The sequence below is a fragment of the Manacus candei genome, unplaced genomic scaffold (assembly GCF_025592945.1).
Source record: "Manacus candei isolate 608988 ecotype Guabito, Panama unplaced genomic scaffold, ASM2559294v1 h1tg000009l, whole genome shotgun sequence".
Classification (NCBI taxonomy): domain Eukaryota; kingdom Metazoa; phylum Chordata; class Aves; order Passeriformes; family Pipridae; genus Manacus; species Manacus candei.
Window position 1 is genome coordinate 4228599 of NW_026138057.1, and position 22817 is coordinate 4251415.

At 54.6% G+C, this 22817-nt stretch overlaps 1 protein-coding gene across 2 annotated transcripts in view; it reads left to right on the top strand.

Moving 5' to 3' along the window:
• MYRF (myelin regulatory factor) overlaps positions 1-22817 on the top strand; it is a 54623-nt gene that overhangs the window by 28004 nt on the left and 3802 nt on the right. The window contains exons 4-25 of one of the 2 annotated variants that reach the window (XM_051776918.1): positions 1930-1991; positions 4641-4956; positions 5625-5797; positions 5977-6100; positions 11224-11419; positions 12007-12083; positions 12592-12702; positions 12949-13039; positions 14142-14342; positions 15059-15167; positions 16033-16142; positions 16645-16805; positions 17239-17311; positions 17866-17954; positions 18274-18342; positions 18924-19004; positions 20113-20198; positions 20446-20607; positions 21384-21662; positions 21751-21838; positions 22145-22219; positions 22367-22469. In XM_051776918.1, the coding sequence (XP_051632878.1) occupies positions 1930-1991; positions 4641-4956; positions 5625-5797; positions 5977-6100; positions 11224-11419; positions 12007-12083; positions 12592-12702; positions 12949-13039; positions 14142-14342; positions 15059-15167; positions 16033-16142; positions 16645-16805; positions 17239-17311; positions 17866-17954; positions 18274-18342; positions 18924-19004; positions 20113-20198; positions 20446-20607; positions 21384-21662; positions 21751-21838; positions 22145-22219; positions 22367-22469 (2836 nt within the window). Of the gene's footprint in view, positions 1-1929; positions 1992-4442; positions 4957-5624; positions 5798-5976; positions 6101-11223; positions 11420-12006; positions 12084-12591; positions 12703-12948; positions 13040-14141; positions 14343-15058; positions 15168-16032; positions 16143-16644; positions 16806-17238; positions 17312-17865; positions 17955-18273; positions 18343-18923; positions 19005-20112; positions 20199-20445; positions 20608-21383; positions 21663-21750; positions 21839-22144; positions 22220-22366; positions 22470-22817 lie in introns of both variants that reach the window. The other variant, XM_051776917.1, reaches the window with a different exon arrangement.

The following is a 22817-nucleotide window of genomic DNA, read 5'->3' on the forward strand; positions in this document are numbered from 1 at the left end:
ATATCCCCTGTGTTGTCGTAGAGCTGTGGGAGACCGGGATACCTGTGGTGGGCGTCTCCAGGTGGGAAGTAGGAGAACGCTGTAGGATTTTTTAAGGAGGAAGAGGCTCGGAGTGAACTTGAACGGGACAAAATTCGGTCTCTGGGATGAAGTGGAACCTCCAGGATATTCCCATGACTATCCCAGTGGATAGCTCACCACACTGGGCAGGGACACGTTCTTCTGGTGGCCTGACGTGGGAGATGCTCCATTCCAGAGATGCAAAAGATGGATCTGAGTTGGATATCTTTGGACAAGCTCAGGATACAGACCTGGAGAAGAGGAAGAGGATGGGCAGGTTTCAGGATTGTTGGTGGATTCAACTGGGTGGTTATTCCCAAGAGGAGAAAAGATGTGGTTCCTGCTCCCTGGGATGGAAGGGAACAACCCTGGGAGAGCAGGATGTGCCTGGTCTCTTCCTGCTCCCACCAGGAACAGGGAAGTGGAAGATGATCTGAAGCCAGACAGGTGAAATCCAGGTGTGCAGCAGAGTATCCAGGAGCAGGAAGGGAATAGTCACTCCCAGAGGAGCTCCAGCCTGGATCCTGAGGTGGTGGTGGCCACGAACAGCCAATCCCTGAGCCTTCTCCCGTGGAAATAATGGATGTGAGGGACAGGGAGGCTGGGATGGCCCCAGGGCTGGCTCTTCTCCCTCTGCCTTGTGCCCTCTAGTGTTGCCAGCAAGCACAACCTGGGGATTCCCAAATTTGGGAACCTCCAGCACGCTCAGCCTATGGATGAACTTGGAAAGACCTTCCAGAAAGCTAAAATACTCCGCCTTTATTTTACTCCCAGGCCAGGGAGTTTTCCCTTGGGATATGTGGAGCGTAGGGGGAACCAAAAGCCTTGTCATGTCCCTTTCTTCTGGATGCACCTGGAATTCTCTAGAATGTTGTGAGTGAGGCTCATACCTTCCTGTCAGAGAAGAAAAACCTCTGGATGCAGCTGAACTGGGTCAGGATGGCAGCGTTCCCACAGCGTTCCACAATGACTCTTCCTTGCTCTGTGAGCCTTTTTCCAGTGGAGAATTGTGGAATATCCTGAGTTCCCTGTGGGAATTCTGCAGTTCACCTTTTCCAGCCTCCAGGATTCCCTGAATTGTGCTGTTTCCTTTTGTTATTGGCCAAAATTTGGCTTGCTGAGGCACAAATCCTGATAAATCCTTAGGGAATACAGGATAAACTCACAACCAGTGTGGCAAAGAGCCTGAAAAGGGCTGGGAAAAAATACTCCAGCCAGGCATAGGAAGGGACCGATGGAAAGGTGCTCCAAGGGAAGTTGGAGGACAAGGGAAGTATGATGAGTATGATGAGGGGCTTTTTTGGGATGACCCTTCCTCATCCCTCTCCAGCCGCTGCTTTTACCACTTCCCGTGAAGAATCCACTGGTCTTGGGCTCCTCTGGTCCAGGAAGCAAAATCCACCCTGTGGGCTTCCCAGGTCCCCCCGAGCCTCCCATTTCATGGGATCATGGAATTGTTCGGGTGGGAAGGGACCTTAAACACCAGCCAGTTCCAACCCCTGCCGTGGGCTGGGAAACCTTTCGGGTTGCTCCAAGCCCTATCCAGCCTGGATTTGAACACTTCCAGGGATGGGAAGAACACTCCATGCGCCCCACCTGGTCACTGGCATTCCCATGGGGAAGCACACCTTTCCCTGGGAAGCGGATAAATTTCCATTTGACTTCTTTTATCTGGAATTCTCATTGTCAGCTCAACAAAACGTCTCTGTTCCCCGAAATCCAGGGAAGCGCTGGGGGACCAGTGGCGGTGATGGCAATCCCAGGGTTATTCGGGATTCCCAACGGGATCCTGGAGGGTGCTTTGATCCAACTGGACCTACTGGTTGTGCTGGGAATGACTTTCCCTTCTCTTTTCCCGTTGCTCCGCAGCACTTTGCCGGACTCTCCCCCGGATTCCGGATCCGAGGCCTATTCCCCTCAGCAGGTGAACGGTGAGTGCTGAAAAACAGGGAGGAGGGGGAAGGAAGGGAAAAACTCATAATCCCAACCCCAAATCTGACATCCTCCCCCCCTCTTTATTCCGTGAAAGTGATTGGCTCTGGAATCTTTATCAGCCGGGAGAAAACAGGCGGCTGCTCTACGTGGGGAGATTATCAGTTAGTAAATATCCCTCGGCTTTCGCCCATTGTTCCGCTCCCGGCCTCTGGAAAAGTGGGAGAGGGAGCGGGAGAGGGAGCGGGAGACAAGGCAAGGTGGGATTCCGGGGGGATCTCGGCGTTGTGGCTGCTCCGTGGGCAGGGTGGGATGTGGATCCTGCCCTCACCCTCTTCGTCTCACCCCGTGCCTCGGGAAAAAGGAGTGGGAATGCAGCCCTGACATGGAGCCGGGCTCTGGGAGGGAGACATGGACCCACCGTTCGCCAGTAAGTTCCTTCCCAGCCCTTCCCTCCCCTCCAGCTCATCCCAAGGGTCTCCTCCTCCGGAAGCCAGGATCCCCTTCAGGGTCATTTCCAGGGAAAGCCACCGAGAGTTGTTTGGTCCCTCTGGTGACCTTCACTTTTCTTCCATGGAAAGAACTCCTTGGGAAGGAAGGAGGGAAGGTTGTCCGGGTTGTCCTGGTCTCCCTTCCCCCTCGGAGCAGTACCCTCTTCCCCAGGCTCCAGCCCAGTCCCCACCGGGAACAGCGCCTGCTCCTGGGTTTTTTTTTGATGGAAGAGGTCAAGAGTTCTGTTTATCTTGCTAAAAAAAATCCCTGGAATTCCTCCTGGCCCTTCCTTAAATATAACAAAGAGGCCAGGTTGCTCCCCATGGGGAGAGCTGGCAGCTCTGTCTGGGAAGGAGAGGAGGCTCCGGAGGGTGCCCACAAAGCTTCCCGAGGGAAGGATCGGATTCCCAGAGATGGTTTTACCCTGGATTTGGGAGTGCATCACTTTCCAAACCTGGCCTGTCCTTAAGGCAGCTCCAGAAGGAAGGCTGGCCCAGGAATGAGCCTGGAAAGAGGAATCCAGCTCCGTGGGTCTGGAAAAGGGCAGTGAGAGGTCTCAGCAGGAAGCAGAAATCCCTGGAAAGATCCTCATTTCACTTTTCTAGACTTCCCAATGGGAGGAGTTTCCCGATTCCTGGTCGGGCGCTTTGGCCTCATTAGTCAGTTCCTGCCTGGGTGTCCCGAGGCCAAAGTCCAGAGTCTGGTGCTCCTGCTTAGGGAAGCAGCCTGGAATGATCCCGCAGATCCTTCTCTGCATTCCCAGAGCCGTGCCTGGCTTGGTCACTCCCTGGATGTGTTTTCCATCAGTTTGTCCACACTGGAATGTGGAGAAACTCTGTCTTGCACTTTAAACACCTGGAAAGTTGCTGTCCCTTCCCAGACTTCGGTTTCCTTGTGTCCCACATTCCTACCGGGATCTTACTATCCTGTGAGGACACCCGAAGGTGCAGGTTGATGCATCCATCAGGGAAAGGCTGGAACACAGATGAGCTTTGTCCTGGTGAGGAAAAAGGGGGATGGAGGCTGGAGAGGGACTTTGGAGTGCCAGGACAAGGGGGAATGGCTTCCCACTGACAGAAGGCAGGGATAAATGGAATACTGGGAAGAAATTCTTCCCTGTGAGGGTGGTGAAGCACTGGAATGGATTTCCTGGGAAGCTGTGGCTGCCCCATCCCTGGAAGTGTCCAAGGCCAGCTTGGATGGGGTTTGGAGCAGCCTGGGCTAGTGGGAGGTGTCCCTGCCCATGGCAGGGAGTGGAATGGGAGGTGATGAGGAGCTGGAGCAGTGCAGGAAGGGACATGGATTTGCACGTCCCTCCACATCCAAACCTTTGTCTTGATGTTGAAATAGTCAAATCCACCCTAACCATGGCATGGCTTTGGTATCCAATCCCATACAGAGGGAGGAGAAATGTGGGATCGCATTTGAATGTCCCTTTTTATTTATTTAAATTTAGGGATCAGGGTCCCCTCCTGGTTTAAATGGAAATATTTTGAGTCCCTTCCCACAGCTCCTCCCTGGGCGGGTTCAGGTCATTCCTGTCTCTTCTCTCTCTCGTTGTCCCCATGGCATCAGAGAATCCTGGAACAGTTTGGGTGGGAAGGGACCTTAAAGCTCATCCCGTTCCAGCCCCTGCCATGGGCAGGGACACCTTCGACTGGTCTGGGTTTCTCCAAGCCCCATCCAACCTGGCCTTGGCTTTATTAAGCAAAGTTGAGGTGCTTTTTCTCCAGCTCAGCATTCCCAGGAACAGATTTTGAAGTTGCCCCCTGCTGTGTTTCCTTGCTCCTTGCACTTCCCACGGGAATACTGTGCTTGATGGGTTTTCTCTGGGAAGGGAAGTCCAAAGCTAACACAAAAGCTACCTGGCAATTCCTGAGGGAATTCCTGGGGATGTGCTTTCACTGCAGAGCATCCACAGGAGATTTAGCACAGGAATGTTTGTGTCTTTGTCACAGAATCATCCGATCCTGGAATGGCTTGGGTTGAGAGGGATCTTAAGGATCATCCAGTTCCAACCCTTGCTGTGGGCAGGGACACCTCCCACTGGAACAGGCCACTCCAAGTCCCCTCCGAGCTGGAGATCCAAGAGAACCGAGTCAGTGCTGGATCTGGGATCAGGACCCCCCGAACTGTGACTCCTCCTCTCTTTCCAGATCCTCACCTCCTCCGGACCATGACTCCCGAAAACTTGTGCCACATGACTCCCCCTTCCCGCCTAGAGCATCCTCCTCCTCCTCCTCCTCCCCCTCCGCCCCCCCACCTGCAGGGTCCCCCCCCGCCTCCGCCACCCCCTCACCCCCTCCAGCCACAGCACAGTTCCCACTTTCCCGGCCTCCAGCGGGACATGTTCCTGAAGGCCGAGCCCCTGATGCCTCCGTACGGGATCGGGCCGGGAATGGCGCCGACCGAGCTCCACCACGCCCAGCAATCCCAGATGCTGCACCAGCTCCTCCAGCAGCACGGAGCAGAGTAAGGCCTGGGGCTGCTGGGAGTGTGGGGATGGGGACGAGGGAATGGGAGCAGGAGGTGGGTGCCGTGTCCGAAGTGTGAGGTGTAGCTGGGAGTTGGATGGTGGGAATGTGGGGATGGGGATGAGGGAATGGGAGTGGGAGGTGGGTGCAGTGTCCGAAGTGTGGGGTGTAGCTGGGAGTTGGGTGGTGGGAATAAACAAGAGGAAATCTGTGGAAGGAGTCCCTGCCCATGGAAAGGGGTTGGAACTGGATAAGATTTAAGGTCTCTTCCAACCCAAATGATTCTGGGATTCCATGTGCTGGTTTAGAGGGGATATTGGGAAGGAGATCTTCCCTGTGAGGGTGGTGAGGTCTTGGGATGGATTTCCCAGGGAAGCTGTGGCTGCCTCATCCCTGGAAGTGTTCAAGGCCAGGCTGGAGCAACCCAGTCTATGGAAGGTGTCCTTGCCCATGGAAGGGGGTTGGAACTGGATGATCCTTAAGGTCCCTTCCAACCCAAACTGTTCCGGGACTCTGTGGAATTCCAGATGTAGCCCAGAGCTTGGCAGTGTGGGAGAAGGTGGGACAGTGCTGTGAGAATGTTTTGGGGTTCCGTGTGGGATCCTGCCTGTGCCAGTGACGGGCTGTGGAGCTTCCCAGCTCAGCCTTTCCCGTGTGTCTCCGCAGGCTCCCGGTGCATCCCGCCAAGAAGCGGAAACACTCCGAGTCCCCCCCACACACCCTCAATGCCCAGATGCTCAACGGGATGATCAAGCAGGAGCCAGGAATGGGATCGGTGCCGCTCAATCCCGACCGAGTCCAGACTCCTCCCTGGCACCAGCCGGGTGCTCTCTCACCAGGTACCCTCCGATCCCACTCCTCTTCATCCCACTGGAATTCCAGTCCTGGATCTGCTGTCCTGGCAGTCAGGAGGGAAACGTCAGGCAGTGCCAGTTTCTCCCTTGGGCTTCCACCGTGCTGGATATTCATTCCAGTGATTAAAGTTGGGATTTTAAGGAATTTTACCCCCTCTCCATAGGGCTGATCCAGGATAACGACAGTCTGAACGGATCCTACCTGGATCCCAACTTCCAGTCCATCAAGTGGCAGCCACACCAGCAGAACAAGTGGGCAACTCTCTATGATGCCAACTACAAGGAGCTGTGAGTAATCCCTCTGCCTCTGGGAAAAGCGGGATTCACATTCCATGTGTCTGTGGTGAGCCACTGGGTTTGGGAATATCGTAGGCACAACATGGGATAAGGATCTCCCTGGATTTGTCCTTGTCCTCTCAGCTGTGCTGTGGGGGGATACTCCCCACCCTGTACCTTTCCCATTGGGAAAGTTGCTCCTCCACACTTTTTATGGATGATTCAGGAATAGCAGAAGGGATTTCAGCCACCACTCAGATCTTGGAAGGTTTTATTGGCAAATCTGGCATGGTTTGGACCAGCAGCACTTTTTCCCCCCTCCCAGGCTTTCCAGGATTTTAAATTTAGGATTGGGAATTTCCAGCAACACATAGCATGGATAGCTGGAGAGAATCCAGAGCCACTTCAGCACGGCGTGGAAAAGAGCTGGAGGAGTGGGAGGGGTGGGTGGGAAAAGGAAGGAGGAAAAGGAGCGGGAAGGGGCTGTGGAAAGCTGGGAAGTGGCAGAGAGGCTGGAAAAGGAAGGCTGGGATCACCGAGGTGGCTGTGGAGCAGAGAGTGGTGGGAAGGTGGGCTGGGAACCAAGGGAGAGGAGGGTGGAGGCAACACGTGGACAAGCACTGGAAAGGAGGAGTGCTGAGGAGAAACCACTCCGGATCCTCCCTGCATTCCTGGGAGGTGACCGAACGCTGGCAATGCCAGGATGGCTTCCAGGAACCTCTCCCCGAGCAGATCCCCCCACCCCCTTCCCTCCCAGTTCCCTCCCAGTTCCCCCTCCTCCTCTTCCTGCCCAGCCGGGGGCTGCTGGGGTCCTGTGGGGATTGGGAGGAGGGAATGCTCCGGTGCCTGAGGAGAACCCCCGGCTGGGTTCTCCTGGTGCCTGGACGGTGCTGGGAATGGCAGCCAAGGATCCCGGGTGGGGGTGGGGGCAGAGTGCAAATCCCAGCTTTCCCTCACACATCTCCTGCTCATCCAACCCTTCTCCCGGCTTTCACAGTGGTGGCAGGGCATGGAATTCTCTATTGGACCCTGTGGCTGTTTCCCCACCCCCTACAGGAGAGGGGAAATTTGGGAAGGTGGTTCCTTCTGGTTTCCCTAAAGGAAGTGTCTCCCAGCTTTAGGTGGAATATCAGCTGCTCCTGGGAACTTCTGAGCAGCTCCAAAGCCGTCCTGGAGCCCTATCCATGCTCTCCACCCTGTGGATAGTGGGATGTGGGAAGCTGAGCATCTCCTGTCGATCCTGCCCTCACCACATCCCCCAAATCCTGCTTCCATGAGCAGGAATTCTGCTCCCACCTCCTCTGAGCTGCATCTGCACCTGTCAGCTCTTATCCTTTGTTTTTCCAGCTGCTCTTTACCCTCTCACTGCTTCCATCTCCCATCCCATCCACCCATTTCCCATCCCAAACATGTCCCGGTTGTCCCAGACCGTTTCCAGGTGTTGCTATCCCAGTTCCAGAAATTCTGCTTGCACACAGTTGGATAGGCAGAGACAAATTCCATGATATTTCCTGGGCACAGGGAAGTTGCTGGAAAACTGCTACAACCCCAGCCCTGCTCTTTGGATCTTGGGATCGCTCCCCTAATCCCTGCTTTTGGGATTTAGGGCGGAAGCCAGAGCAAACCCCCTCCTGGGGCTTTGAGGTCCATCATCCCGTTGTGTAAGGAATAAATTCCTTTGGAGTGACTCCATGGAATTTGAGGGAGCCACGTGGGCTTTGTTGTGGTGCCGGATTGGAGCAGAATTAAGGGGTAAAGGTTGATTGATTCAGTTTTAGGTCCAGTTTTCCTTCTCCATGATGAGCCAGGTGGCTCCAGGAGAGGTGGATCTACATCTCTTTTTATGTGGAATGTCCCTTATTCTCCTGGAACAGCACTTTTCTGGAATACTCCATGAGAAATACCAAAAACTTCCTCTTCCCTTCCTCCTGTAATGGGATTTTTTAGGCTAGATAATCCACATTTAGCAGGTAGGAATTGTCTCCTTCCTTTCTCCTTTCGGGTGTCCTCAGCAGTAGGAAGATCTCTTCCAGATCCATAATTATTCCTGCAATTTAGTTTTCCTTGGAGATCATAAAGCCAGGATCAGCTGTTCCTGCTCCAGTTTCTCCTGGAAGTTATTCCCCAGTCTCCATGTGCTGTTTGAGTTCCCTGGGATCCAGGTGCTTTTCATAGCCCAGGAATGTGAATCATCTGAATTATCTGATTTTTCCTCTTCTTGATCCCAAGGAAAGAGTTCAGGAAGGAGGTGAAGGACATGGGAAACTATCCAGGTTTTTACCAGATTCTCAGGAGCGATTCCAGGGGCAACAAATACAGTTAAATGTAATTCTATGTTCTTTTGCACACAAAAAGTGATGTTCCACAGGGGGATGGGACAGGGATTAGTTCCATTCCGTGTCTCGGGCTTTGCCAAGGAATCTTGAAGGAACCACAAATCCCTGGATTAATTTGATGGACAATATATCATTTTTTTTGGCCCTTTGCGCTGATTTTTGTGGGTTTGGATTTGTTGAACCTTCCCAGGGATGAGCTGCAGTGTCAAGGAGGCCTGAAACTGGGCAATTCCCTAATTTACTCCTGGGAGAAGGAGTCATTCATCTCCCTGACAGCGGGCTCTGATAAATTCCGGCTCCCTCCTCCCTCTCCCGGGTTTGTTACAGCTTGAGGGAAGGCAGCTGGGAATAGTTCACCCCTCCATGGAAACATCTACATGCAGAGGCCCAGGGCCTTGGAATTCCCAGCTGGGAGACTGGGAACGTGCTGTTCTCTTCCCATCAAGCTAACTGGTGCTTTCCTTGGGGCTCTCACACAGGCAGCTAATCCCAAGGTTTTTGGGCTTCCACCCCTTGCTTGGGAGAGAAGTGTCTGGATAAACAGCTCCAAACTTGGCCCTGCTGGATTCTGGATCTCAGGGAGGGAATGGAGACCTGTGGGATGTGGTCCAGACCTGCTGGATGTGTTTTGGGATAGGTGGCACGGGGTGATGGGTCATGGATGTATCCCAGGAAGCTGGAGGGACCACATGAGGTGGATGCACAGGTGGGATTGTGTGGGAGAGATGACAATGGTTCCTCCATCCTGGTCTTTGTGTCCTGGAAGTGAAGGGAATCAGGGAATACGTGGAATTAGTGAGTGGTCCTTCAATTAAGGGTCTCCCGATATTCTGTTTTAGTTGAGATATTGGGGAATTGGGAAGGAAGGAGAGAAATTAGGGGTTTTTGTGCCTGGGAGGAGCAAATTAAGGAATGTGAGCATCCTGCTCTTGGCCAAGATCCCAATAGAATTCCCTGGGGGGAGTTTGTGACCCCTCACTCGGATCAGGAAAAACCTCCTCTCCCGTGATCCTGCCCTTCTGTCCCACCTTAATCCACCTCTGCCAGTGGGAATGTTTGGGATAAGGCAATCCATTTGACCCCAGACCTTTTGTTCCTGACACTTTGCCCTCTGGCCTCTGTGCTCTCCCTGGAAAATGCTTTGGCTGCTCCCAGGACATGGATTTGTCAGTGGCTGGTGTCATCCCTGATCCCAGGAACTGCTTCTCCCTTGGGGTTTCCTGCTTTTCCTTCTCTTACCACCCCATTCCCATCCGGAGAGCTGGGAATACCCTGCCCTGGGAGCAGCTCTTCGGCTCAGCCAGAAGTGATGGAGATCCCTCTGGAAAGCAGTGTCTTCCCTCCCATCAATCCCAGCACAGGGATCTGGGGGATGCACCAGCCACAGCCATTGGGAAAACGGGAAAGTCAGCGAATAGGAGCCTCTGGAAGGGGATTGTGGAAGACCAGGAATTTCCAGGAGGCAGAGAGGAGGAGGAGCCCTCCTGTCTCCCCTCTGTCAGCACATGTTTGGCAGCCATCGGTTTGGAAGTTTGGGAAGCATCTGTAGCTTGGAAGTTGGGACAGATCCTTCCTCTCCTTGGCTTTGCCTGTTAAACAACAGTGGGAATAGCAGTGAACTCAGGAGCCAGGAAATCAGCCAGGAGTGGGATGAGCAGAGGGTGCTCAGGCTCCAGTGAGGAATATCCAGATGGAGAGTCTGGGAGGAGGTCAAGGAATTCCTTTCGTGCCTCTGGGCTAGGGCAGAGCTCTGCTCCCACCGTCTGCTTTGTGTCCAGAGCTAAGCACGGCATTCCCAGGTCCCTGGGGTGTAAGGAGGGAGCAGTTACTCGTGGCCATCCCAGGATTGCTCCTGGCAGCCTGGAATCACCCTAAGGTCTCATCCACATTATCCCCTCAGGTGTTCTGGGGGGAGAATGGCTTTATTCCAGAAAAAAGGAAGGAATACCAGGGCAGAATCCCTATTTTCTGCTTCCCAGAGTCTGCCACATTCCTCACTGTCAGTCTGTCCGCCCCCCCTCCCATTGCTCTGGGCAGAATCCAGAGCACTCTGGAGGTAGAAGTCAGGATTGATTTGTTTTTTAGGGAAGAGTGCTCCTTAATTTTTAAGTCTCATATCCAAGGCTGAGCTGAGCTCCCCCTTTACCTCATCCCTAATTCTTTAATTCAAAACAATGGGATGTGGGTGTTCTGCAGGATGAGAGGCAGCTCCTTCCTCCCTTCCGAGGGCCCACCAGCCCAGGTCTGGGATTTTTGGATGGTGAGGAAAAGGCCACATATTTCCCTCATTCCCATGGAAACCAACCTATTAAGGAGATGTAGATTAAACCTTTCCAGCTGGTGTGTGTCCATGGAGCAGCCAGGACCCCTCCTCCTCCTCCCTCTCTGGATCTGGGAGCCGGAAGCTTTTCCGCAGCCACTGGAGCAGGTGGTTTCTGCAGGAATTTGGGACACAGACACATCCTGGTAGCAGGGCTGGCACAGGAGACAGCGGGAATGCCACGGGATTTGGGACACCCCCAGGTCAGCCTGAGCTGCTTCTCCCAGCATTAAAGGGATTCTCCAGGCTTTGGGAAAGCTGTGGAGCTTGGGATCTCCATATTCCTTCCCAGTGGAAGAACCATAGGATGGTTTGGATTGGAAGGGACCTTATGGATCATTCAGTGCCGATCCATGGCCCAGGTTGCTCCAAGCCCTGTCCAACCTGGCCAGGAACACTTCTAGGGATGGGATATCCACAAATTTCCCTGGGAAACCTTTGGATCCCCTCCTGGCCTCACTGCTGCTCCCTTTTCCCAGCCCGATGCTCACGTACCGCGTGGACGCCGACAAGGGATTCAACTTCTCCGTGGGGGACGACGCCTTCGTGTGCCAGAAGAAGAACCACTTCCAGGTCACGGTGTACATCGGAATGCTGGGAGACCCCAAGTACGTGAAGACCCCCGAGGGCCTGAAACCCTTGGAATGCTTCTACCTGAAGCTGCACGGAGTGAAGGTGAGCGGGAGCTGAGGGTGAGGGTGAACGGAGCCGGGAAAAGGGGGGGCTTGGAATGCAGCCTCACGTGCTGCGTTGTAGAGGAATGTGTGGACCCATGGAATCACTGAGGTTGGAAAAGCCCTTTAGGATCTTGAGTCCAACTATTCCCCCAGCACTGCCAAGGCCACCCCAAACCATGTCCCCAGGTGCCACATCCATATGGATTTTAAATGGCTCCAGGAATGGGGACTCCACCACCTGAGCCTGTTCCAATGACCACCCTTTCCATGAAGGAGTTTTCCCTAATATCCAATCCAAACATCCTCTGAGCTATTGGAATACAGGTCCTAAGATGGACTCAGTCACTGCCTGGGTGTTTCAGGGCTGGCTCTCTCTCACCTTTGATTCCAGAGGTATATGGAAACTTTGGGAAGATCCTTCCACCCTCGACTTTCCCCCTTCCAAGAGCGATTCCCATGTTTGGACAGCGCCCACACTCTGGGTTGTACCAAGTCATGGGAAGGTGGGCAGAGAGCTGGGAAGGAGGAGGTGGGAATGGGAAGGTCTCTGTGCCCTGTGTCACATTCCCAAATCCTCATCTCCAGCTCGAGGCCTTGAACCAATCCATCAACATCGAGCAGTCGCAGTCGGATCGCAGCAAACGGCCCTTCAACCCCGTCACGTGAGTGTGGCCCTGTGGGAACCAGCATCCCGTGTTTCCAGGGAATAACAGCACCAGAAGGTGGGGAAAAGGGGCAGAGTTAGAGTCTCACATTCCACTGGGTGGTTGCCACACTCTCCAGTTCTCCCCTGATTTCCTCTCTTCACATTCCCAACTCTGTGCCCCATTCACAGCCCTACTGTGCTGGAGCAGGCTGGGAGATGGCCATTCCCAAAAAACCCTCCCCTCCAGGTTCTGGCTCCGGCCTTTCCACACCCGGTTCCTCAGAGCACCCTCAGGGCATGTGGGAACCTGTCACAGATCCCAAGGCTGGGCCAGCGTCCAGCAGACTGTTGTAAATGATCCAGTAGAATGAGGGAATGTTGGGAACTAGGGCTCTGCAAGGTGTAGGAAAACTGGGTGCCTTCCCACTTTTTGCATGTCCTTAGGCAGAGGAGCAGGAAAAACTAGGCAGCATTCCCAGACAGGCAGCATCCTCACTCACTCCTCTGTTTCCCTTCCCTTCCAGGGTCAACCTGCCCCCGGAGCAGGTCACCAAGGTCACCGTGGGGCGGCTGCACTTCAGCGAGACCACGGCCAACAACATGCGGAAAAAGGGCAAACCCAACCCGGACCAGAGGTGAGGGCTCCGGAATATCCCGAGCCTCCTGTGGATCTGCGTCCTCCTGGCCCGGGAAGTGCGTCCAGAGGGAGGAGGACATGGGGGACAAGGCCTGGATTGGCCATCCTTGGGCACGAGAAGGGTCTCCCCTCTCTGGGAGGAGCACGGGGGGGGGGGGGATGTTCCAAGCCCACCATGGTGTTCCACAGGGGATGGAAATCCAGCATGTCCCAGAATGCTTCCCTGACTTTTCTCCCTTCCCAGGTACTTCATGCTGGTGGTGGCCCTGCAGGCACATGCCCAGAACCAGAACTACACGCTGGCTGCCCACATTTCCGAGCGGATCATCGTCCGGGTAAATCCCTGTCCCCTCCCTCCAATGCCCCATGGTCCTCGGCTGGACCATCTCCCACCTTTCAAACACCTGGGGATGCAGCACTTGGGGCGGTGCTTTGGTGGTGAACATGGGATGGTTGGACTTGATGATTTCAGAGGGCTTTTCCAGCCTTGATTTCCCACTCTTCCCCCCTTCTCCAAACTCCCCCTGCATTGTTTGTAGCATTCCCAGCCGTTCCGCATCTGGTTCCTCAGGGAACCTGTTGCAGATCCCAAGGTTGGAGCAGTGTCCGTTTGGGACTGTTGGGAATTAGGGAAGAGTGCAGATGGGACTCTGCAGCAGGGACAAGCATTCCAGGTGCAGGAAAACTGGGTGCCTTCCCACCCCTTGCATGTCCTAAGGAAGAGGGGCAGGACCAGGCACCATTCCCAGGCTTTCCCGGGGTTTTGCTGGAGCACTCAGCTCCGAGACGTGAAGGCAGGGAATAAAACCTAAACAGGGGCCTCAGGATCTGCAGACAAGAAGTCCATGATGGATTATGCAACTTCCAGGATTCCCAGCAGGGAATTGCAGGCAGCCCAGCTCAACCTGCAGGTGTGTCACAGAACCCCACAGGGTTTGGGAGGCAGGAGCATCATCCACGTCACTTGGTCACCTGCTGTCCTGGAGCAGCTCTGGGACAACAGCCCTGGGCAGCAAAGATATTCCTTTAGGGAGGGGAGAGGAGCAGGAATAGCCTTGGTTTCTGCAAAGGGAGGCTGGACCAGCAGGTGAATGCCAAGGCTGCCAGGATGGGCTGGGATCTATTCCCAGATCCATTCCCGGTGGATCCCTGCCCTGGCCACTCCACCTTGTTCTGTGCAAAGCTCTGTGTGGTACCCCCATGACCCTTCTTGTCCTCTTCTGGCTCTGTCCTCTCGCCTATCCCATTCCCTGCTGTCCCTCCTGTGGGGCTGGCACGGTAGTTCCATGTGCTGCAGGCTGGAGGGAGCACCGGGATCTCACGGACAGCTCGTCCCAAAAACCCCCTCCCGCTTCTCGGGCGAACATCCCTAAGATCTCTGCTTCCCAGCGGTCCATTCCCTGCTTTTTCAGCCCCCGCTTTCCCATTTTCCCACAGGCTTCCAACCCGGGCCAGTTTGAGAGTGACAGTGACGTGCTGTGGCAGCGGGCACAGCTCCCGGACACCGTGTTCCACCACGGCCGTGTCGGCATCAACACCGACCGCCCGGATGAGGCCCTGGTGGTCCATGGCAATGTGAAGGTCATGGGCTCTCTGATGCACCCCTCGGATGTCCGGGTGAAGGAGGACATCCAGGAGGTGAGACCTTGGAAAACGGAGGGGGGGTTGGGGTGAAGGGACACCACGGGAAGTGGGAATGTCATCCTGAGCTGCTGGTTTCCATAGAATCCTTATGGATAACCTGAGCTCCTGTGGGAGTCCAGCTCTAGGCCGACAGGAGCTGGACTCGGTGATCTTTCTGGGCCCCGTGCGGTTCAGGATATTCCGGGATCAGGTGACTGTTGGTCGGATGGGAAGTGCCTTAGAATTCCCTCTGTCCCAGACACAACCTGTCCACCACGTCCTAGGGAATATTGACTCTTCCACTGTTAGACAGACCTGGCAAACACAGTCAGAAAACACTGGGAAAAAAGGTGGAAAGCAGTTGGAAAATACATGGAAACAGGTGACTGTGTCAGGCACCATCCTCGGCCTTGCCAGAGGGCTCTGCTCTGAATTCCTGTCAGCTGGATACCTTCACCCCACGTGTTTTTGGGAACTGCCTCCACTCTGTGTCTGTTTCTGCAATGAGAGTCTCTCTCTTCCTGGCTTCCCTATCCCAGGAATGTTTTTGGTGCCCAGAACTGGAGATTAACCCCAGTGCTGCTGCTGTTTGTCCCAGCGGCTGCTCCGAGCAAGGTTGCAGTCTCCCACAGGAATTCCCATGAGCCACAGTGGGTTTTCCTGCTTGGACTCATGGGGATTTAAGAAGCAACAGTCCCTTTAGGAGTTCCCTGTGCCTGTTTTTTTCCCAGGTGGACACCACGGAGCAGCTGAAGCGGATCTCCCAGATGCGACTGGTGCACTACAACTACAAACCGGAGTTTGCGGCCACAGTGGGGATGGACAACACCTCTGAGACAGGTATATCCCATGGGAATACACCTCTGAGGCAGGAATGTCCCACGGGAATACACCTCTGAGGCAGGAATGTCCCACGGGAATACACCTCTGAGGCAGGAATGTCCCACGGGAATACACCTCTGAGGCAGGAATGTCCCACGGGAATACACCTCTGAGGCAGGAATGTCCCACGGGAATACACCTCTGAGGCAGGAATGTCCCACGGGAATACACCTCTGAGGCAGGAATGTCCCACGGGAATACACCTCTGAGGCAGGAATGTCCCACGGGAATACACCTCTGAGGCAGGAATGTCCCACGGGAATACACCTCTGAGGCAGGAATGTCCCACGGGAATACACCTCTGAGGCAGGAATGTCCCACGGGAATACACCTCTGAGGCAGGAATGTCCCACGGGAATACACCTCTGAGGCAGGAATGTCCCACGGGAATACACCTCTGAGGCAGGAATGTCCCACGGGAATACACCTCTGAGGCAGGAATGTCCCACGGGAATACACCTCTGAGGCAGGAATGTCCCACGGGAATACACCTCTGAGGCAGGAATGTCCCATGGGAATACACCTCTGAGGCAGGAATGTCCCACAGGAATTCTCTGCCTTTCGCAGGGGCCGTGTCCAGTTCTGCCCTGGGTGTGAGGTGGGCAAGAGGGGGGTTCTCACCTCTGGAATTAAGGAATCTGATGAAATTCCCTCTTTAGGGAGTTTAGTGGGAGAGAAGGTGGCACTTCCCACAGGGGAAAGGTTTCTCCAGGTATCCACCTCTCTTTGGGAGTACAGGTAGATCCTACAGCGGGTTGATGATCCCTGTCCATGGAATTTGGGGATAATTGACCCCCCCCATGCTCTCTCCACGTGTCCCCAGGTGTCATCGCTCAGGAGGTGAAGGAAATTCTCCCGGAAGCTGTGAAGGACACCGGGGACCTGGTCTTTTCCAATGGGAAGACCCTGGAGAACTTCCTGGTGGTGAACAAGGTTGGTGACAGCCAGGAGGCTGGTGAACCCAGCTCCAGGAGCTGGATATGGAATGTGGTGCCTGGGAAACGCTCCTGGCACCACCCAGATGAGTTTCAGGCCTGGCTGCGATTCCAGAAGTTGGGAGCAACTCTGGGTGGGCACTGGACCTGGGCAGGGAGGGAAATCTGGCAGCATCTCCCCTGGGAAGGGCTCCCTGCTGGCAGCTTCCTGCAGGGAGTCTCCCGGTCCTAATCTCCCCTTTCTGGATAAGATAAGGTGCTTATGTCAAGATACCCTGGAGCACCCGGTCTCCTGACCTTTCCCAACCTGTTTGCTGCTCTGGGAATCACCTCCCATGCCCCACGGGGGTGGGGACAGCCTCCCACGTCACACCCGGAGGGTTGGAGAGATCCAGGTGGTCCGTGCTGGGTGACTCCCGTAGCCTTTCCCACGGGATGTGGCACGGGAGAGCAGTCAGGGCGGACAGATCCAAGTGTTCCTCATCCTGATTCCCTGGCAGGAACGGATCTTCATGGAGAACGTGGGGGCCGTGAAGGAGCTGTGCAAGCTGACGGACAACCTGGAGACCCGCATCGACGAGCTGGAGAGGTGGAGCCACAAGCTGGCCAAGCTCAAGAGACTGGACAGCATGAAGTCTACCGTGAGCTCCGGAGCCTTCAGGTACAGCCGGAGCCAAGGAATGTCCCCTTGGATCCCAGGAAACTCCGAGTGGCAGCTGGGATCGGGAAGTGGGAGATGGGGAGGGTGTTGGGATGTTGTTGTGGTGTTGTCTGACATCACTTGGGGTTTAAGGAGCTGAGGCTGGGGAGGTTTGACGTTCCCAAAAACACCCCAGATGGAATTGTCTCCAATTCCAGCTGTCTGCCATTTCCTCATAGCAGAGTTTCCCATGCTTCCAGAACCTCCATCCTGACCCTGCTTATGCAGGTTTTGGGACAGAACTGGGGCCCTCTGGGCAAAGCCCCCAAAGAGTTTGTGACTGTCATGCCACACAGAGGGTTTGTTGCCTACTGGAAAATCCCATTTTTCCCTGGGAATGGCTTAGAGAGTCATCCCTGCCCAGCTCAGCTCCATTGCTCCTTTTTCCTTGCAGCCAAACAGGGAGCCAGTTCAGCCGGGCGGGAAGTGTTCCCCACAAAAAGAGACCTCACAAAGTGGCCACCAAGGTGAGGGATGGATCCCAAAGGAGCAGTGCCAGGTGGGAGGAGCTGGGAGGGCTCATCCTGGAGAAAAGGAGGATCAGGGGGCCCTTACCCCTTTGTAAAATTCCCTGGCAGGAGGGTGGAGCCGGGTGGGATCGGACTCTGCTCCCAAGCGACAGGATGAGAGGAAACGGCCACCAGGGGGGATTTAAGTCAGATATCCTGGGAAATTCCTTCGTGGAAAGGGTTGTCCAGCTCTGGCACAGACTGCAGTGGTGGAGTCCCCATCCCTGGAGGGATTTAAAATCCGTGTGGATGTGGGACTAGGGGACATGGTTTAGTGGTGCCTATGGAGTGGTTGGACTCTGGAATCCCAGAGGGCTTTTCCGGCCTTAATGATTCCATGATACTCCTTTTGTCTGTGCCTGGTGGGGGTGTTAAATGGCTTCCAGACTGGGGGGAGTTCAGGATTTCCAGGGAGCAGGAAGAGAGCTCGGGATGGGCTTGGGGAGGACCGTGGCAGGAATCTGAGCTGATCTTGGGGTTCCTGAGCTGATCTGGGTGTTTTTTCCTTGCAGTCTCCGTCGGTTGTCCCGGAACAGGCCTGTATCAGCCAGCGCTTCCTGCAGGGCACCATCATTGCCCTGGTCATCATCATGGCATTCAGGTGATTCCCAGCACCTGGGATGATCCTTCTCCCTTGGCTCCCTCTGGCTGATCCGTCTGGGCTGTGCCATCCATGGGGGGTGCAGTGAGGGGCTTTTTCCACGTAATCCTGGAATGCTTTGGGTTGGAAGAGACCTTAAGGCTCAACCAGTTCCAACCCCGACACCTTCCAGTATCCCAGGTCGCTCCAACCTGGCCTTGGACACTTCCAGGGATGGAGCAGCCACCTTTCGTGGGCCGGAATCCCTTGGGAGCAGATTGATACCTAGACAGAGCCCTGCTCCATGTCCCTGCTCAACTTTCCCCTCTCTCTTTTCCAGCGTTGTGTCCATGTCCACTCTCTACGTGCTGAGCCTGCGCAGTGAGGAGGATCTTGTGGATATTGACGGGTGGGTGTTTTTGGGAACTGCTGGGAAGGGATGAGGGGGCCTGGGAGAGGCTGAGGCACAAAACTCAGCTGCCCTGGCATCGTGGAGCACAATTCCAGAGGGGCAAATCCCACCCGACACACCCACACATCCCAGTCTGGTGTCAGTTGAGTTATCTGGAGCGAGAAGTGAGGAATATCTGGAGGAAATGAGGAATATCTGGAGCGAGAAGTGAGGAATAGAGAAGGAAAAGGGAATGCTCCATTTGGCTGCTTACCAATCCATTCATGGCCAGGCTTGGATTTTCCTTGGATACCGCTCCGGCCTCATCCCACTGGTTCAGTGGGACTGGACCAGCTTTGGGAGCTCCTGTCACCTGATAATGAGTCTCTTTTTCTCTCCCTCTTTTCCCTGTCCCATTTTTCTTCCTCCTCTCCTGCTTCCATCTCCTCATCCAACCCGTTTTTCCTTCCACTTTGTCTTTAATTTTCCCCATTTTTGTCTTTTCCTTCCCGTTATCTTCCACATCCTCTTTCGTTCCCTGTCCTCCCGGGCATCTTCCCACTTTTCCTCTTCTCCCTGTGTCCCTCGCTGTCCTGCAGCTCCTTTGCTGTGCCCACTGCCTGTCTCCTGGCCCTCTTCCGGCACGGGGGTCCCGGAATTCCGGTCGCTCTGTGTCCACGGTATGTGACTGTTTCATTATCCCGTTACTCCTTCTCTTAATTCCTCTTTTTTTTCCTACCATCTGCATCCCAGGAGACCAAAAAAACTGAAGCAAAACTGAAAGCAGAGAAATGGATGTGAGACTCCAATGGGATTCGAGGAGGAAGGACTGTGAACCCTGTTAGGCAGGGGAAACTGGGATTAGGAGATGAAAAACTCAGTTAATTAAAGGTTAAATAAGGAAATTACATCCTGCAAGTAAAGCAGGATAAAGCCACACATGGAAAAGGTGAATGAGGCAGTGGAAGGACACGAGGGACAAGGGTTGGATTTTGATGGGATGAAGGTGAAGCTCCGCATTCTGTCCAGGAGACCGGCACTGAGTCTCCTTTCACCTGGAAAAGAAATCCCTGTAATAAAATAAGTCTTGCAGGGGTCAAAGTGGGTTTTTGATTTCTCCCAGGGTGGGAAGCTCCATTAATCCCTGGGAAACCTGGAACAGTGCTCAGGGACAGGTAAGACATGGACACAGGTGCCCAAAAGCACTGCAGACCTGGGAGAAAGATTTTCCCCCTTTCCCATCTCCCTTATCCTCAGGAGATGCCTGTGGTGTCCTCAGCTCAGGTCTTGGATAGCTGCAGTGAAACACCTGGAATTCCACAGGATTAACTTGTGTGTGTTTGTGAGGAACAAGGTGAGGAACAGACAGTCTCGGAGAGATGAGGGGCACATTCCTTAGGGAATGTGAGTGCTTGGAGCCTGTTGAGTCCCAAGAACCCAAACCCAGCCAGGATATCACTGCTGAGAGTGAAATCCACCCTGTTCCAGGATGATCCAGGAGTGCTGCTGGTGTCCTCTGAAGCAGCTGGGAATTGTCCTATTGCCCTTGCCAGACATGGGACTGCCATAGGATTCCCTGTGGATTTCTAAGCTCTCCTTGCTGTCTTCATGGCTTGTGTGCCTCTCTCCTGCCTTCCCTTTCCCAGATCATTCCACTCTGTCCTCCTCCGTGTCTCCTGTTCCTCTGTGTCCCTCTTCCCGTTATCTCGCTGCAACCTCTTCCCTCCACACCTACGAGCGGCACCACAGTCTCAATCCAGGTTTTCACCTTGCTTTCCTGCATTCCAGGTCAAGCCAGAACATTGATAAGACACAGACGGTGCGATCCACGGCCATATCCGATGGAGCCGGCAGCAGGAGTCCCCCGGAGCACGGTGGGTGCTGGGTTGGGATTCAGGATGACGGGTTGGGATTCAGGATGACGGGTTGGGATTCAGGATGACGGGTTGGGATTCAGGATGACGGGTTGGGATTCAGGATGACGGGTTGGGATTCAGGATGACCAGGGTGGTGCTTCCCCCATCCCACCGTGCTGGGATGGCTCTGCTTTCATGGAATGGGTGGTGGGGCACTGGGCGCTGCTCCTGTTGGATCCCTTGAGTTATTCCCGTGTCCCTGCAGTCCCGGAGGACACAGCTGGAGTATCCCTGGGCACTCCTGCTCCCAGTGTCCTGGCCTGTTTCAGCCCTCCGTGTTTCTCCGTGTGCTGCTCCGCTGTTCCCACTGGCGGCTCCTCCGTGGTCCCCTCGGAGACCAGCCCCACTCATGGCACCAACAGGACAGGTGAGGGCCATCCCAGATTCACAGAGGTTCTGGGGCATCTCCAAGGTTTGCGTGACATCCTTGTCTCTCACCTCCTGCTCCTTGTGGGATGGTCTCCTTGGTCTCCTCTGGGATGAACAATTCCAGCTCCCTTTCCCCACACCTTCCCTCTAGATCCTTCCTCATCCTTGTCCCCCTCCTTTGGAAGCTCTCTAATGGTTTTATATCCTTTTGTTTATATCTATAAACATCTTCTATATATCCTTTATACAATATATATATCCTTTATACCATATATATATCCTTTATATCTTTATATTTATCCTTTATATCCTTCTCTGCCCATGTGCACAGTTCAGACATCCCTGATCCTGCTGCCAGGGGTAAGTTGGGGCTGGAAAGGATTTGGAGCTTCCCACTTTTCCAGCACAAAGTCACAGGAAGCACTTCCAGGCTCAGCTCACCTGAGCAACCCTACCTTGAGGTGTGACCTCATTCCCTCTTCATTCCATCCCTGGCACCATTGGGCACAGAGGGAATGGAATCACAAAATCCTGAAATGGTTTGGATGGAAGGGACCTTAAAACTCATCCCATTCCATGGACAGGGACACCTTCACTAGACCAGGTTGCTCCAAGGCCTGTCCAACCTGGATTTGAACACTTCCAGGGATGGGGCAGCCACAGCTTCCTGGGGCAGCCTGGGTGATTCAGGAGGTGACATGGGGACAGGGTGATCCTGGTGCTCCTACCCAATCCCAGCCTCTCAGCACAACCTCCTCTCCCATTTTTCCACAGACCAAAGCCAGACCTCCCTCCTTCCAGCGACAAACATCAAAGCCAAATCCAGGGGCATCACCGGGAAATCCTCCTCCTACTCCAAGTGGCCAAAGACTCCTGACAGGTCTCAGAGCTTCGGCAGCCCAAATGCCAGCCCCTCCTCCCCCTTCTCCCACATCCAGGGCAAATCCAAGTACATCTCCAACCTCTCGCTCTCCCGCAGCAGCTCCCGGCAGCGGCGCAGCCTCCGGCAGCCGGTGAGCGAGCGGCTCCGCACAGAGCATCCCGGCACGGATGGTACGTGGCTCCCACCTCCTGTCCCTCCCAGCCTTCCTCCCTCAGGGCTTTCCAGCTGTTCCTAAACACTTCATTCTCCCGCCGACAGGGCCAAGCCCAGTGCTGGAATCCATCCGGATCCTGGAGATCAACCTGACCATCCATTCCCAGTACTGCGCCGCTTCCGACGCCTGCAGGTGAGGGGGAAGGGCTGGCTGGTGGCACCTTGGTGGCAGCAGCACTGTGGGAAGAAAGAAATGGACAAATCTTGGAGTTTTTCCAAGATTTCCTTGGGTGTTTTCTGCTATCACCTCATGGCAGCTCACGCCATTCCCTGGGAATTGGAACTGGTGCCGCCAGTGCTGCCCTCAGGGAAAGTGTTTGGCAACGGGCTCATCCTTGGGAAGATCTCCTGTGTGAATTCTCAGCCCAACAGGGATTTTGGGTCTTATCCCACCCTTCCCAGAGCCTGGTGACATCTCATCCTCTCTCTGTGTTCCCAGGACTGGAAACTTCAGCTTCCGCATCCCTGTGAACCAGCGGACGGCCGTGGACACCAACCTGACCCTGGAGATGAAGTGAGTGGCCAGGGATCCAAAGGAACATCCCTTGGGTGTTCCAGTGCCCCCAGAGGGGCCGGACACTGATGTGGCCATGGTGTCTCCGTGGGGAAGGGGCCGTGGATGTTCCCCCTTCCAGACTCTCATTGTGTCCTCTCTTCCCAGCTCCTCCTCCGCTGTGTCCATCTCCCTTTGTGGCCTTGTCTCCAGTGATCCCTGCCAGGATGCTGTGAGCAGGAACAGCTCCATGGATACCATGGATGCACAGGTAAGGAGAAGGGAACAGCTCACAGTCAGCCCAACACAGCACCCACAGGCAGCACAGGAGTTTCTGGAGGGAATTTGTGCTCAAACATGGAATAATTTTGGTTGGAAAAGCCCTTCAAGATGATGGAGTCCAACCATCCCCCCAGCATGGCCAAGGCTACGCCAGATCGTGTTCCCAAGTGCCACATCCACACGGGTTTTATCCCCCAGAGGTGGGGACTCCACCACTGGAGCCTGTTCCAATACTTGACAACCCACTCCATTACAGGAATTTTCCCACATATCCATCCAGAACCTCCCCTGGCACAAGTTGAGGCTGTTTCTTCTTGTCCTGTCCCTTGTTCCCTGG